The 14,997-nt window shown below is 33.9% G+C and overlaps 1 protein-coding gene across 1 annotated transcript; it reads left to right on the top strand.

Moving 5' to 3' along the window:
- Positions 1 to 7,071: 7,071 nt before the first annotated feature.
- On the top strand, positions 7,072 to 13,186 carry LOC145593631 (uncharacterized). Its single transcript, XM_081649922.1, has 4 exons — positions 7,072 to 7,767; positions 8,891 to 9,463; positions 11,063 to 11,348; positions 12,706 to 13,186. The coding sequence occupies exons 1-4, from the start codon at positions 7,087 to 7,089 to the stop codon at positions 12,729 to 12,731; spliced, it is 1,566 nt and encodes a 521-aa protein (XP_081506048.1). The 5' UTR covers positions 7,072 to 7,086; the 3' UTR covers positions 12,732 to 13,186.
- The last annotated feature ends 1,811 nt before the right edge of the window (positions 13,187 to 14,997 follow it).

Genomic DNA, 14,997 nt, shown 5'->3' with positions numbered 1-14,997 from the left:
AATCATTAAAGAAATAAATTAAAATACAAAATAATAGAGATAAAGATTTAAACAAATATTTAATAGCACGGGATTGATATTTGCAAATATTGATAGACTTTGAAGTCACATCTATTTCTTCATGCTCCACAAACTATGTCAATAGAATATGGTAAATACATACTTCGTGTGTATATATATATATATATATATATATTGTAAATGAATAAAGTTTTTGTGCAATTAATAAGTACCTTATTCGAATTGTCTGCATCTTCGAATAGTTTTATGAGGTTCATATCATGAGACAATTTAGTCACTGTGAATAAAGGAGAATTTTGCTTAAGATTATAATTTGTAATTTTAACCTTAAACAAAAACTTTCTTTTCAAGAGTTCTTCTAAATCTTTAGGTATTGAATCACTATCTCCATCCTGTATCATGAAAAAAAATTAGATTATTAGAGTTATGATAATGCATGCATGTTTCATTCATACTTTTCAGAAATTTTATTTGATAAAAATTAGATCAAGTTATATACATCTATCGTATATTCATATGAAATATAGTAATAATTATGTACGAATTATGTATACCTTTAATTGACTTTCACTTATGTATAAAGCGGATTTTCCTAAAACTTGCACCACCTCTCGATTAAACATAACAAACGAAGCACTTCCCGATTCATCAACAACTCTTACTTGTAGTTTATACCTTGGAACAGGCTCTACATGATTATTGCACTTATCACACCAAAATTTTGTAAGTTCATTAATAACCGAACTCTGAACTTTCTTATAGTCCTTCTTACATGCGAGGTAGAACCAACCATTTTCGAGATCAATAGAGTCAATTGTAGCCAATGTCACACAGTTACAAACCTATGAGAAAATTTAAAAAAAAAAATTAAATACCGTAGTTATTTAAGCGATATATGATTAGATATATATAATATATAAGCATGTAATTGAAGTATTTGCTTACTTCTTGTATTTCATGTATCTCATCAATAAGTTTCCTCTCTGACTTGTTCAAAAACTCGCTTTCTTGTCCTTGAGAGATATGACTACTTATTTGTGCCACCATTTCTGAAGAAGTCTTTCCTCCACCATCAAAACTGAATGATAATTTATTCATATTATTTACATAAGCCATTTTATAATTGTACAAGAATATTATTATTTAATTTTGACATAGAAAAATTACATACCTCTGTTTGAAATTTTCTATCTCGGTAATGTTGGAATTTATATGAAGTTTAGTGACAAACAGTGAACTCGATATTCTAACAACACCTATATTGTATAGAAAGAATTCAAAACACACACATATAAAGTGAAAATAAATCACTGTAATGAATAAAAATTTAAAAAGTAAATATATCTTGAAAAGTCTTGATTTTTGCAAATTGAATGACAATAAAAACTTGTTGATTTGGATGCTCGGCTAAATAGACTCTTAGTTGGTCAGCATATGTATTCCACAATGTGCAATCCAAGACATTTTTTCTATAACAAAAAAATAAAAAATAAATAAAAAATTAGGTGTGTCATGAATTAAATAAAAAGCTTAATACTGCATGATAAGATATGACTAAAAACAATGTATTTATTAATGGAAAAAAATTATATTCTACTTACTGCAAATCCTCCAATTGGATGTTGATCATCTTTTGTTGATTACCATCTCTTAAAAATGTATTGGTTGAAATTCCGGAAAGATATCCAATGTAATCTTTTTTCACGATTAAAATCAAAAAATCAATTATGTGTAAAAATAAAGTAAGACAAACATATATTAAAAACTTAATTAATCATACCAACTAAAATATTGGTGTCCAGCTTGTTTGAAACTATTGAGTTGTAAGGTTTTAAATCAAAACCACGAATGGGAATGCTTGCTCCTTCCACTTGATTGACTGTAGTTAAGTGTTTAAAAAGAATTTTTTTATTCATGTCCCGTGGGTTTATACGACCCATTATTAAATCCAACTCCAAAATTTGAAATGTTATAAACTTGTCCCTCTGCTAGTTTAGTTTGAAATATCACAAGCAAGGACTTCTTTATGGAAGCCTGGATCTTTCCTCCCTAATTTAGATAAAAAAAAAACAATAAATTAAAAAAAAAAAACATAAATATTGAAACTCCGCAAGATGCTAGCACAACTTATACACATATATAAAAAATGATGACAAACATTAGATTACGTAGCTGTTCATCTAGTAAAACCATCTCTAGAGAATGTACATCGTTTGCATTATTAAAAGATGGAATAGTCCATAAGCAGATAACCCTAGCCTATATAGTAATATTTTCATTCGACGGATTGATATTTTGTATAAGCTTTAAAGTTTGGTGCCATTAGAAAAAAAATAACGTTTAAAGTTATTTAGTGGTTGTGATTCAAAAATTCACATTAATGTTTTTTTATAATGGCCGGTTAGGTAAGATGTTTTTGGAAAATGTGGGATAAAAATATAAAGGTAGAGAGAATTAGAGAATATTGCATGATTTAATCGTATAAGGAATGAATATCAACCGTATGTAATACGAAGTATATATTATAGTAAGAATATAGTCATGATTAGCTAAGATGTTTTTTAAGGGAATATTACATATCAACAATGGTTTACGATTTGCTAAGAATATTATTTTTTTTAATCATATTATTTTAAATTCTTACCATTGTTGATATAGTCATGATTTGCTAAGGATATAGTCATGATTTGCTAAGAATTATACATATCAACCGTAATACCTATAATATATTATATGAATATAATTAGCTAAGAATTTTATTTTTTTTAAGGGAAGATTGCATATCAATTAACAATAATAATATGATTTGCTAAGGTTTGTATTTTTTAAAGGGAAGTTTGCAAATCAACCTTAATATATATGAGTAGCTTGGATTTTGTTTTTTTAAGGGAAGATTAATATCAACCGTAGTATATATGTTAGGACAGTTATAATAAGATTTATTTGGTGATTATTTAAATATATTGTATCTTTTAATATATTTTTTTAGATTTTTTTTTTAAAAAAATTTTAAAAAATTAAAAAATAAAAATATACTAAGGACACACCAGGAGATGACACGTGTCATTGCTGGTGTGTCTTTTAGTATATATATATTATGATTGATTATTGATATTGATTGATTGATAATATACATAAATCTTATACATTTTCTTTAATAACTTGTAATTTTACATTTTAAAAAGGAAGAAAAAATACATTGACTTGTAACTTTCATTACTTGTGTCAAAAAAAAAAAAAAAAAAAAAAAAAAGCTTTCATTACTAACTAATAACAGAAGCATCAGAAGCATCAAAGACAGGAGGAGGTAGTGGCAGCAATTAAGATGTTGGCAATGAAAGATTGAAGGTCCCTTTGAGATTTGATGACTACAGAAGGAGGAGAAGGGAGCAATTGCAGAATGTAGTAATATTGAACTTCTTCTTTTAAGAGTCCTGGAACAGGGAAAGGAAAACCTAATCATAAGTCACATCTCTAAAGCAAGATCATATGCAGCAAAGCCAAGCCAGAAAAGTAGTCAACTAATGTAAAGGATACTGATATAAACAAGTCACACTCGAATCATAAAGACATGGGTTATTTTGGATCTTAACCAACAATGCTTGCAATCATGGTTGAAGAAACAACAAGACAAATTTAATTTAAATTCATCAACTGAAAACTAAAACAATTATTACACCTATATCACAATCTCCAAATAGTACAAGGCATAAACATCTAAATCAGCAATAGTCCATATCCCACAATCACAATAAAATGTACCATTGGAGACCCAAATTGAGTATCTATGCAACATCCTTAGCATATTCAATAATTTTTTAAATCAACATTGCAAACAACAGATTTGAAGAACATAATCAGTAACCCTTTATAACCAATTTTAGCATTGTATAATCAACAATTAATCAGAGCTTAATAATCCCAATCAACGCAAATATACAGAAAACAAGAATATAAACATTGCAAAACTCAATTTCAACTTCAGAGGAAACCACTGTTATATTCATTTCTCCACCAAAATGAAAACACAACATCAAAAATTTACATAAACATCCAATACTCTTACCGATCAAACTAACAAGAGAACAAGGTGATCTGACTAACTAATTTGACATTGGACTCAAACTCCAATAGGTATAGGTAGGGGTGCTAATTGAGTTGAGCAGCTCGCGAGCAACTCGTACTCGACTCGGTCAACGCTCGGTCAAAACTCGACTCGAGTTGGCTCGACTCGAATTCGACTCGACTCGATATGTTAACGAGCACGAGTTGAGCAAGCTCTAACTCGACTCGATAATATAATATTAATATAGAATTTGCAAACAACAAGTTACTATCTTTAAACAAATTTGACACTTATTAAGCCTTAATTTATATCATAAAAAAAGAAAGAGTAAATTTTTAATAAAATCTATATATAATAAGGAAAACAATATTAATTGAACAAAAAATAAATAAAGGCATATAATAATAGAAGGACCAAAATTTTAACGAGCAGAATGTGAGCTGCTCGACTCGACTCGAAACTTTAACGAGCACGAGTCGAGCAGGTTTTATTTGCTCGAAACTTTAGCGAGCACGAGTTGAGCACATGTAAAAAGTTTTTGAGTTGAGTCGAGCACCCCTCAGCTCGTGATCGACTCGCTCGATAAGCACCCCTAGGTATAGGTTTCTTGATATGGCTTCTCTGATTGGATTGATGTGAGGCAGAGAGGAGGGCGGCGAATGGTGGTTGGGGTGCTGCTGTTGGCGCGACTGGGTGTGGTTGGTGGTGGATGCAGGGGATGTGCAGTGCTTTAGGGTGGTGTAGGATAAGCAAGCAGGAAAGTGCGTGGACTGCAATGGTGGAGTTTGTGTGTGGTGGTAGGGAGGAAATGTGAGGTTTCTTGACATTGGACTCAGATAAACTGAAGAATGCAGAATTTCGTACCATCATATCTTTGGGACTGGACAAGAAGCTTGAAAAGACGGTTGATGTGCTCATTGCTGATGCAAAATCCATAGGCCGAGGTAAATTCCCTAGTAAAATTGTCAAAATTCATGAGCAACTCAAGTCTATGAAGAATAGAGATCAGGGATGAGCTAAAAAAGGATGCAGCTAAGGCTCGTGAGCGACAGAATTTAGAGGTAAATGTCAATAGCACAATTGTAGATGGAAGAGCCAAAAGAGAAGAGTGGTTGAAGCAACTCGAGGAGACTGAAAATACCATCAAAAAAGTTGAGAAAGCACGGTCTGACAGTATGGTAGAAGTCAAAGAGCTAATATCAAGAATAGAACAGAAGAGCGAGGGGCTTAAGGAAATGGAAAGCAATGAGAAATCATGGCTAGTGAGGAAAATCGAGGCTGAGAGATTGCTGAAAAGAGTTTGAGAAAGATTGGAGAAAGGTTAAAAATTCGTTTCCTGATGTCTGATAACATGTAACTATATAGAGTGGGAGCCTATCAAAGAAGGGCATTATATAAACTTAAAATTCATAAAGGGAGTTATCTAAGGGGTAACCCAAGGGTACCTCACTGTAGGAATTCTGTAACCCATGATGAACCCGGAAATTGGGCTGTCACTGATAACATGATCCTGTGGATTGTCGATATTGTTGAGATTGATTATCAGTTTTCGGGAGTGGCTGATGATTGTTCTTCTGAATTTATGGAGGACAGTAGGCAAAGAAATGTTTCTTCCATGTTGAGTGATATGGGAGATCATAAACCTATGGTGAGTTTTTCTTCTTCTGTGTCAATGAAATATACAGATTCAATAAGCAGTCAGTATCAGGAACACATTACTATTTCTTTAAATTTCTTAATTCCCAATATTACTAACTAATTTTCACTCCATAATCTGATAGAGTAACCCAAATGTGATATCATTATCGAAATGAGGGGTGGTTCTAATCATGCAATCATGTTTTAAATGAAACTGATCATGTTTGTTTTCCTGAACACAGTATTCTGGTTTGGAAGATGAACTTGATGACATTAAAGGCACAGGACTCATTCATCAAGTGGGTAGAAATGGCTAAGAAAACCCTCAAAGATTATGGCTGAACTTAAGAGGGATGCTGCTCAAGCTCGTGAGCTAGAGACACTTCAAGGCGAGTTACAAACTGCAAGGAATGCAAAAGAGGAGTTGGTGAAGCAACTTGAAGAAGTTGAAAATATCATCAAGAGGACTTGGAGAAAGCACAAGCTGACAATTCGGCTGATGCTGAAGAGCTGATATCGAGAATGGGACAGAAAAGCCAGAAATTTGAGGTGATGAAAAACAAGGAAGGAGCTAGGCAAGTGATGAGAACTGAGGCCAACAGAATGCTGGAAAGAGTAGAGGAAGCTTGGTTGAAGATTAAAGAATGTTTCTTGCTGACTAACGGTTTAATTTGGCCTATCCGTCTGTGCAGAAGGGAGTAGGAACCAATATTTTCTTGCTTTTGATGTTATTACACCATTCTTTGTTCCTACTTCTACATCATACCTTCATTTGTACATACTGATAGCAAAGAAAGTAGTACTTTCCATCATTGTTCATTCCATTATATTTTCCTATGCAAGTTTGTCTTTTAAACCTACACAAGTACATTGTAATACCAATACAATCATGTTCACATTGAAGCATACTAATCAGACAATAAGAACGAATAAACATGGCTAAGTTATAACCCTGTAAAAAGACTGTAGGCGACAAATAGCCAACACAATATCGTAAGCAACTGGGCAAATTCTGAAATTAGCAAATTGCTAATGCTATTTACCAGTACCAATACCATGAATGACTTTTCTAAATGATGTGGTTGACCTAATAAATTAGGAGTTCATAGTCCTTAATTTTAACAATATTTGCTGACACGGTCTTGAAATGGTAGTGCTAGAAGACTAATTCACCTTTAGTTTGCTTAATCAAAAGTACAAAACTTCTCAAAGCCAACTTTATTCCAAGTGACAATTCTTTTTACTTTTACAAATTGAAAGTAGGCAAGAAACATTCCATTTTTTTTCTAGTAACTGCTCCACCACTTAATTAAGAAAGCATAATATAAAAGAAGCCCATCAGCATTCAGCTCCAACTAGTTATGGAGTTTTTCATCAAAACAAAATTCGTTAAGCTCAGAAGCCATCACAACAAGTATTTAGTAGCAGGGTCAGACGGTGAGTCAGTCAAGCAGAGCAAACATGGAAACACTAAGCAGGCCTGTTGGATTGTCGAGGTAGTCCAAGACAAGCCCAACACTATCCGCCTTCGGAGCTGCTATGACAAGTTCCTGACAGCCTCAGAGGAGCCCTTCCTGTTGGGCTGGACAGGAAAGAAGGCACTGCAGACCGTGCAGGCTGACAGTAGTCTGTCAGTACAATGGCAGCCCATAGGTGAAGATTTTTATGTCAAGCTGCAGGCTCCATTAACGGGGAAGTTCCTCAGGGCCAACGCGGGGACTCCACCTTGGAGGAACACGGTGACAGTGGATGTACCCGAGAGGAAAGCCACACAGGATTGGGTGCATTGGGTTGTGGAAATTCTAGATGATGATGCAGCAATGGTTGATTATGGTCAATGTTCCTGGCCAAGGAATTCCAAGACCTTATCCCATACTACTAAGGCTATTGGATATTTCAGGCCTTCTTATTCACTGGCTGAAAATACAACTCAGTATAGCAGTTCTATATCATCTTTTGAGGACGAAAGTGATCAGTCACGACAGTCATCAGTATCATCAGGCTCATCTACATCTTCTGTTTCTGTTGCGGGTGCTTACAAGGTACGCTTTTGTTTGGTTTTTGTTTCAAATCCAAATATTTTGTCCATGTCTCATCTTTATTTGGGTCATTTTTATTTGTTCATTCTACAGCCTGCTACTATCTATATGGCTCAACATATCACCTGACCTCAAAATCATTGACTAATGCATATATTATAATCTTCCATGATTTTTTTAGTTATTCTACTAGAACATATGAAAAAATACTAATATGATTGAATCTGAATCAAATTACACTTCATCCAGATAACATCTACAATACAGTAAGATCTCGAAAGTGAAAAAGCTTGTTAATACTCGTTTTCAGAAATTTAGATCGACAAATCCTAACTACAACCACAGCTTCAGAATTAGATTTTTTTTTTCCCCTTAGGCTAATTCCTGTTTAGGTGATCCAATAATTGACAATAATACGCGTTTACGTGTTGTCAACTAAGAAGAAAAAAATAAAAATAAAAAACAGAAATTGCCAGCAAATGCATATGAAATTCCCTTTCAATTACGGCAAAGTAATCGTTACATCCACTTCTAACTGTCACTAAAAAGTAATATGAAATATGATAATATCCCCTTTGTCTAAATCTACCCCAACCAATTTTCTTTTGACCGTTAAAACACCAGATCATATTCTCACATCCCACACAATTCTTTTACTCAAAACCCAATCTATCCAATCCAAAAAAAAAAGAAAAAAAAAAAAAAACCAAACCCGATTAGATTGAATTTTGCAGTTTATTGTATAAAATTAGATTAAAAAAAAACCCATTTCACCTGATAAATTTGTTGTGCACGAACTGTTGCTGTTGATTAATTCGAGGTTTATGCAGTCTTCTGACCGTTGAAAAATCACATCCCAACAACCATAATCAAATCTCCAAATTTCAACTCAATTTCCCAGAAAATTCTATTCAATCTGCAAAAAAAAAAAACCCATTTCAAGTCAATAAAAAAATCACAAATTGAATCAAATTTTGCAGTTGATTCACAAATTACCAAAATCCCATTTCATCACCTTCAGCAATAATTGAATAAAATTCTTGGTTGTTTATGCAACTAATCCTCTATCAATAAATTTGGTGACATTGTTGTTTTGATTCATCTTTATTATTGTGTGGAATAACAGAGTAGTACTGGAATGGAGTTATTTCAAAATGCAAAAACAGTCCGTCTACGCAGCCACAACGACAAGTATTTAATCGCCGAAGACGACGGGGAGTCCGTCTGCCAAGACCGTCACGGGGGATCAAAGTACGCACGATGGACAGTCGAGTACGTAAAGTCCGTAGAAGGTGTCGATTTAGTAAGGTTCAAAAGTTGTTACGATAAATATTTAACCGCAACAGATGACGAGTTTTTGTTAGGTGTTACGGGTAAGAAGGTAAAACAAACGTTACCAAGACGGCTCGATTCGTCTATCGAATGGGAGCCTATGAGGGATGGAATGCAGGTTAAGTTAAAGACGAGGTACGGTAATTTTTTAAGGGCGAATGGGGGGTTACCGCCGTGGCGAAATTCGATAACACATGATGTTCCTAGTAGGAGTCATACCCAGGATTGGATATTGTGGGAGATTGAGGTTTTAGAGGTTTATGATGTTGTGCAACAAGTTGTGAAAGAAGTTGAGGATGTTGATTGTAAGTTGGAGAGGTGTGAGTCTGAGTTTGATGCTTCTACTTTTCTCACTTCTTTTCCTGAGGTAAGTTTTATTTTCTTTTCTTTCCATTTATTGAAATGTGTTTTATGATTCTTTTATCTACCGTTAAATGTTAGAGATATTGGGTGCATTTTTGTGACATAAGGGTCTGTCACACCTATTGATTGATTGATTTATTTTATTTTATATTTTGGTGTAGAGAGAACTGCAAGAGTAATGATGTAGACAAGATTCGATTTTAAATCTTAGTTAACATCCACAAAAATCTCTTTTTATTTAGCTCGTCTTGTGTGTGTGTGGCTAGTCACACTGTATGACCATTTATAAAAGAATAAAGTAATTCATATAACACCGACCAAGTAACCCCTGTAATACGTACTGAATGAGTAACTGCAATAACCCTAATCGAGTAACCCTATAACACTGGCGGAGTAACCCTTAAACATTGGCGGAGTAACCCCTATTACACTAATGAAGTAACCCTTGTCACATGGTGTGGCCTGGCCACATATAAGACTGTATTTTCTTTATGGTTTGGGTTCTTATGTGTTTATGTGACATGGGCTTGATTAAATGTCTCACTAGATTGCCTTTTCCTTTTATTTTCGTTCTATTATCTACCACCCTTTCAATATTCTTAACATGATAATTTTCTCCTTCGTTTCATATACTCCCTCCGTGTTTTTTTAAGTGATACATTTTTCATTTCCGGCCGTGTTTTTTAAGTGATACATTTCCTTTTTTGGCAAAACAATACATTAAAATATTATATCGCTCTTCTCTCATGGTCCCCACCCAAACCCACTACTACTTTTTTATTATACCTTTCCTCTCACATATATTACTTTTCAATAAACTATTAACCCCACTATCTTTCTTTAACAATTTTTTAATACTCCACTACCCCACTTACCTCTTATTTTATTTAAGTCAATTAAATTGCCTAAAACTATGTGCCGGTCAATATGTATCACTTAAAAAAACACGGAGGGAGTAATACAAAGTGGTCATTAAGGTAATGCATATTTTTTTAAGATTAAGAGGCATTAAGTCATTGCATAATTATTGAAAGGTACTCCATAACAACTAACAAGTGGTATTGTATCCGAAATTAAGTATTGAGTATTGACATTGACAGTACAAGTGGCGGGTGTTTTGGAATGATAAATGTTAATTAAGTGATTAGGTTGTTTGGATTAGAGTGAGTAGCGTGGAATTATTGAATTTCTCTTTAAGTTACATGGCTTAATCATCATTTTTATGAAAAAGCAAACTTTATTAAGAAAAAAATTAGTGCATTCAATCATCTTTACCTTTATCTATGAGTCAAATTGAAAATGGACAATGGAGTAATGTCAAAAAAAAGGTGTGATGTAATCAATTCTATACTCACTGACCTTAATATATGAGTCAAGTTGAAAATGGACAATGTATATATAGAGTAATTGTCAACAAAAAGGTGTGATGTGAATCATGTGATACATTCTATACTAATTGTGCAAAAATTGGTTGTTTCGTGCTTTTGTAAAACTGGATAAAACATTGGTTGAATTTGAATATATCTGAGTTTGTAATCGTGAACTTGATTGATATTACATGGCCTGAACAATGTTTAAGGGTTTTTTTTTCGTCCCTTTGCAGGCTGGTGAATTTAGTACTTCTGGTGTGATAAATGAAGGCCGTATTATACACTATAATGTTGTGGATGATGATGGAAATATTGTTGATGAAGAGGGAGAACGCTCAGTAGATTTCAAAGGGAGTGGAGTTCAGGAGCTCACTCAGATGTTAGAGGAAGAGACAGGGTTAACAGAGGTTACATTATGCTCGCGCAGTCCTTTGAATGGAAAGCTTTATCCAATGCGGCTAGCTCTTCCTCCTAATCATGTGAAATTGCACGTTTTTGTTGTACCATCATCTTCCAAAGGTTAGTTAAGGGTTTTATATTTATATTTTGTCACTTTCATCAGGTTTTGCATTTGTTACCCTGTTAATGACCATTCTTGCAAAATTCTTTGCTCGAATAACAATGTGTTGATATTCCACGAGTAGATTATTGCTTAATCATTATATGAAATAGCCTTAGCTTAGAGAGATCTGATAATTACATCTTGAAGCTGATTGTTTTCGGTGCATGGTGTATTTCCCCTATCCAGCTTTTTGAGTCCAATTACTTTGTACAAGTTATATGTAATACATTTCTAGCTGTGAAGTAGTTACTAATGATAAAAGGTAGAACTGATCAATATTCAATGTGCTTGATGAATTTCATGCTTAACGGATGTTTTGCCAAGATTTCGTTTGGATCACCTAACATGAGTCACATCAATATGTTTAGAGTTGAGTTGTGCTTACTTTTCATCTGTTTTCTTTCATGTTGTGCTTAGTGATTAGGAATTTGAGACTTAGGAGCTATAACATGATCAACAGGATTGTATGAGAGCAGTGGAACATATTGAACTGAAAACGGAACATAGATTTTTCAAATATGGGGCTGCATTTGCTTAAACTAAGAGTGAGATTATTATTCCTTGGTCCTTAGATGAAATAGCCTTTCAGAGAGATGTGATAAGTACAGCTTAAAGCTAATTGTTCTCAGTGCATGGTGTATTTCCCCTATCCAGCTTTTTGGTGCATTGACTTTCATGTATAAGTTCTTCTATATAATATTTTGGCTCTGCTTGAAAAAAAAACTAACAGATGTGTATCATAAAATTCAAAATCAGTGAATGCATTCTGATGCCAATAATAGAGCAAGCATTGAGTTTCATCTCAACACGTTCATAGTGCTTTACTCTTTATGTCTAATCTGAGCTGAGTCAAATTACTTTGTACGAGTTATATGTAAAACATTGCTAGTATTCCGACTAATCCCCCCCTCCCTTTTTGTACCAATTCATTGTCGTAATCACAGCCTTTGTGCTGTTCTAGGGAGAGTACCTTCCTGCCTCTGCCTTTGCATCACATCAACACGACTTCAGTGGCTTTTTTGTTCAATTTAACTCTTTCATCAAACTTTCCTTTTGAACTGTGTTTGCTTTCTTTTTTGGCTTGTAGAGTTGTGAAGAATTGGTTGGTTTAACATTTTGTTTATTTGCTTGTCGTCTGAATTAAATTTCATTGGCAATAAGAATGATGCTTAGAAAATTTTCTGTTCACAAAAATAATAAATCAAATTTGGCTTCTATGTCTGAAATGGAGCAATTAACGTATGTCTCATATTGAATCAAAAGTCATAAATATACCAAAGGACTAAAGACATTGATGTTGGTTTCGATTTTCAGCTGCAGCAGATTTCGACTTGAGTTGAGTGGCCGGGCCATTGTGGCAAGAATTCAGTAACCAACATTATGCTGTCAATATGTGTTCTGAGTCTAGCGTATACAGACGCGTTTAAAGAACAGGATGATTATTTGTACATAGCTCAAAATATAATGGAAGTAGCCTTTTGGTCTACCAAGATCAAGTTCTTGGGAGCTTAATGCAATTTACTTTGGAAGGCAGCTTGTTTGCATTTCTTCAACTTAATGGTCGTGACTTCAAATTGCTATGTATATTGAATGCTTTGCCTTAAATGCCTAAGAGATATGTGCGTCAGAAATTTGGTTTATAAACTAGTTTATCAGTCAGTTAATGTACCTCCAACCATTGTAAACGAATTATAGATCATGTTTTACCATTATCATTGTACTTAAATTTTGTAGTCGGTGTTTATCAGTTAATGTTAGTGTATAATTGTATTAGTAGTAGTACTAACTAGGGGTGCTAATTGAGTTGAGCAACTCGCGAGCAACTCGTACTCGACTCGGTCAACACTCGGTCAAAACTCGACTCGAGTTAGCTCGACTCGAATTCGACTCGACTCGAGATGTTAACGAGCACGAGTTGAGCAAGCTCTAACTCGACTCGATAAGCTCGTGAGCAACTCGATAATATATTATTAATATAGAATTTGCAAACAAAGTTACTATCTTTAAACAAATTTGACACTTATTAAGTCTTAATTTATATCATGAAAAAAGAAAGAGTTAATTTTTAATAATATCTATATATAATTAGGAAAATAGTATAAATTGAACAAAAAATAAATAAAGGCATATGATTATAGAAGGACCAAAATTTTAACGAGCAGATCGTGAGCTACTCGACTCGACTCGAAACTTTAACAAGCACGAGTCGAGCAGGTTTTATTTGCTCGAAACTTTAGCGAGCACGAGTTGAGCACATGTAAAAAGTTTTCGAGTTGAGTCGAGCACCCCTCAACTCGTGATCGACTCGCTCGATAAGCACCCCTGGTACTAACAAAGCAAAGCTTGGTGTAGTTGGTTGGAAATTCACCTTGAGTGTAATTTTAGGTTACTATTAGGAATAAAGCAGAAAATTAATGTTCTCTCCATTTTTTAAAGTAAGATACATATAATAGAGAGTTTAACGCGCTAAATTTTTAGGAGACCTAAGGTGAATAAGTAGGGTATTTGTTGGAGAATAAATATTGAGATGTAAGAGTAGAGAAATAATAAAGATGTAAGAGTGGAGACCATGAGGATAGAGTAGTGATTTAAAATGTACTAATGTGGACCTAAGAAGAGATAAATATATTACTAAAATGTTTCCAAAAAAAGAAAGTGCGCCACTTAAAAAAAGTGAAATTTATGATAAGTGAGTTATTAAAAATAACGGATGGACTAAAGTACGAAATGACAAAATTACTTTGTAACAAACAAGATTCTTAGGAAACAGTGTGTCTTGTGTGCGGCTGGCCACATAGTGTGGCCACTTGTACAAAAACAAAGTAACCCCTATAACACTAACTCGGTAACCCCTGTTATACTGACCAAGTAACCCCTACAACACTAACAAAATAGCCCTTGTAAAATTGAACGAGGGAACCCCCCCCCCCCCCCTATAACACTAACGAACTAATCCACATATAAGACTTTGTGCTTAGGAAAACAATAACAACAATCACCACTTAGCTGCTGATTCATGATATAACCGGTTGTGCCTAATAAGATAAAATCTAAGCATTTTTGTAAATATCTACAAGTTTAAGGCTAAATTGCTGACCCCAAACAAGCCCAAAAGGCCAAAACATACAAGTATATCTTCCCACTGCTCCAATTTTTTCGCTACTGAATATCATTCATCAAAAGTTTGCCTTATGTATTCATCAAATAACTTTTGATTTCGAATTGAAATATACAAATTCATCAAAAATTATAACAATACAAGCTCGGGCTTTAAAGTTTGGCAGCTTCTATACGTTGGCCAACCCACTCCCCTCTGCTAATAGCTTATTCAAAATAAAGTTAATTCATCCCCACACAATGACACCAACTAGAAATTTTTAGTACAAACATATTTGTTTTGATTCAATTTCATTTGATTGGGAAACATATTAGAGGTGTCTAAAATTGATCGAACCAAGATAACCAACTGATCTAATTTAAATTGACTCAATATAAAATTTAGGGCCTGTTCTCTTACGTTGAAATTCAGTTCAGTTCAGTTCAGCTCAATTCAGTTCAGTTCAGTTCAGTTCAGCTCCTAATTTCCTTCTCTTATAAAATATTCAT

Source organism: Chenopodium album, chromosome 19, assembly GCF_948465745.1.
Source record: "Chenopodium album chromosome 19, dcCheAlbu1.1, whole genome shotgun sequence".
Taxonomy (NCBI): Eukaryota; Viridiplantae; Streptophyta; class Magnoliopsida; order Caryophyllales; family Amaranthaceae; genus Chenopodium; species Chenopodium album.
The sequence above is the reverse complement of the archived record's forward strand: the minus strand, read 5'-3'. Positions and strand labels throughout refer to the sequence as shown.

Bases quoted from the DNA above. Each gene is read 5' to 3' on its own strand.
- LOC145593631 (XM_081649922.1), top strand. From the start codon at position 7,087: ATGGAGTTTTTCATCAAAACAAAATTCGTTAAGCTCAGAAGCCATCAC. The intron at 9,464-11,062 runs GTAAGTTTTATT...GTCCCTTTGCAG, and splicing joins TTCTCACTTCTTTTCCTGAG to GCTGGTGAATTTAGTACTTC. The intron at 11,349-12,705 runs GTTAGTTAAGGG...TTCGATTTTCAG, and splicing joins TGTACCATCATCTTCCAAAG to CTGCAGCAGATTTCGACTTG.